Source organism: Bremia lactucae, linkage group LG6, assembly GCF_004359215.1.
Source record: "Bremia lactucae strain SF5 linkage group LG6, whole genome shotgun sequence".
NCBI lineage: Eukaryota > Oomycota > Peronosporomycetes > Peronosporales > Peronosporaceae > Bremia > Bremia lactucae.
Genome location: NC_090615.1, coordinates 5461033 through 5462299, shown reverse-complemented (window position 1 = coordinate 5462299; position 1267 = coordinate 5461033). Strand labels below are relative to the sequence as shown.

General features: G+C 41.2%; 1 protein-coding gene across 1 annotated transcript; it reads right to left on the bottom strand.

Annotated features, from left to right (window-relative positions):
• Window positions 1–317: 317 nt before the first annotated feature.
• On the bottom strand, window positions 318–735 carry CCR75_005168 (uncharacterized protein; the record flags this gene model as incomplete). The annotated part of the gene is made up of 2 exons (XM_067963250.1): window positions 318–531; window positions 635–735. 2 exons carry the CDS (start codon window positions 733–735, stop codon window positions 318–320), a joined length of 315 nt encoding a protein of 104 aa, XP_067818575.1.
• Window positions 736–1267: the final 532 nt, after the last annotated feature.

Here is a 1267-nt window from a genome sequence, read left to right as displayed (position 1 = left end):
CAGGTTGCATTAGCAATTCTTGATGACTTTTCTAAGCAAGTTAATGTGATCAAGTTAATGTGATCAAGTCCGCAGTTGAGGATTCTCTGGTGCGAATGGAGGCTCTACAGCAGAGTATGGCACGTCACCGTCACATGATTGTAGCATTTGGTCACCCATTAACACCCGTTGAAACTGCTGACAGTCAAGCAATCTTTCAAGATACTCCCGATCAAATAGATGTTGTTCATGCAGAATGAAAAGAACTGAGATTCGTGACATTTTATTCAAATCCCAGTTCAGAAATATCAACTAAGTCATTGCATCCTACAGCAGGTTTAAATTGTCCTCAAGTGAATATCCACATTTACGAAAGGATTTGTGCTGTAGTTTCTAAATAGCCCAAGCATTGAGGAGATTGCCGCTGGCATATTTCGTGCCTTGACTAATCCTTCTGTGCAGTTGCGCTGCATGCTTTTCTTAATCATTTCAAACATCACCTTAATAGGATTGTAAAAGGGACTATACGCAGGCAGATGTTTGCCAAGATGCCTGAAGTAGATAAAGTTATAAACATATGAGTATAATCCCTAGCGACCGCAGGTAATTAGTGAAACTTGGATGGCAATGAGTCCGTGCGCCGTCAGCTATTCACACAGACTGCATTCCTTGGTGCCTATGTACTTTACTCGACTTAAGGGCAAAGTTGCGGCAGCAGTCCATGAATTTGCTCCTACTAAATGTTTCCTGAGTCATGTAGGTATTTAATAGACCTTCCCACCCGATGAAGCAAGCAATTATGTCCTTGGCATTCTGGTGATGTTGCCTCTATAGAGCAGCTTTTACCCCTACATGATAATCTAAGTGCTACATGTAGACAACAAAATACCACCAGATAACGTATTCGATATAATTACATTTAAGGTATACCCTCGCTTTCTCAACATCCCCGTTTATCGAATGAGACTTCGTCCAAAATGCCAAAGTAAAATGCGTCCAATATACAGTACTGATTTCACCCTCGAAGCGCATGATATCCATTTGCTTGATATTTATTGTGCAGCGATCTAGGGCCTATCTTGGTGTGTTAGCATTGAATATTATTAATTCAACCTTTTCCGCTATGTAGAATTAGAAACTGACCTTATACATGAAATTGAAGTCTCGAAGGATTCGCCAAATTGTCGAGCAGCTGACGTATGTGCTCCACTGTACTGCAAAAGCATGCTGGATAGGAAAGTGGGTTGCTGATTATATAACAACGCAGCCATTCGCGCTTTTCCGCATC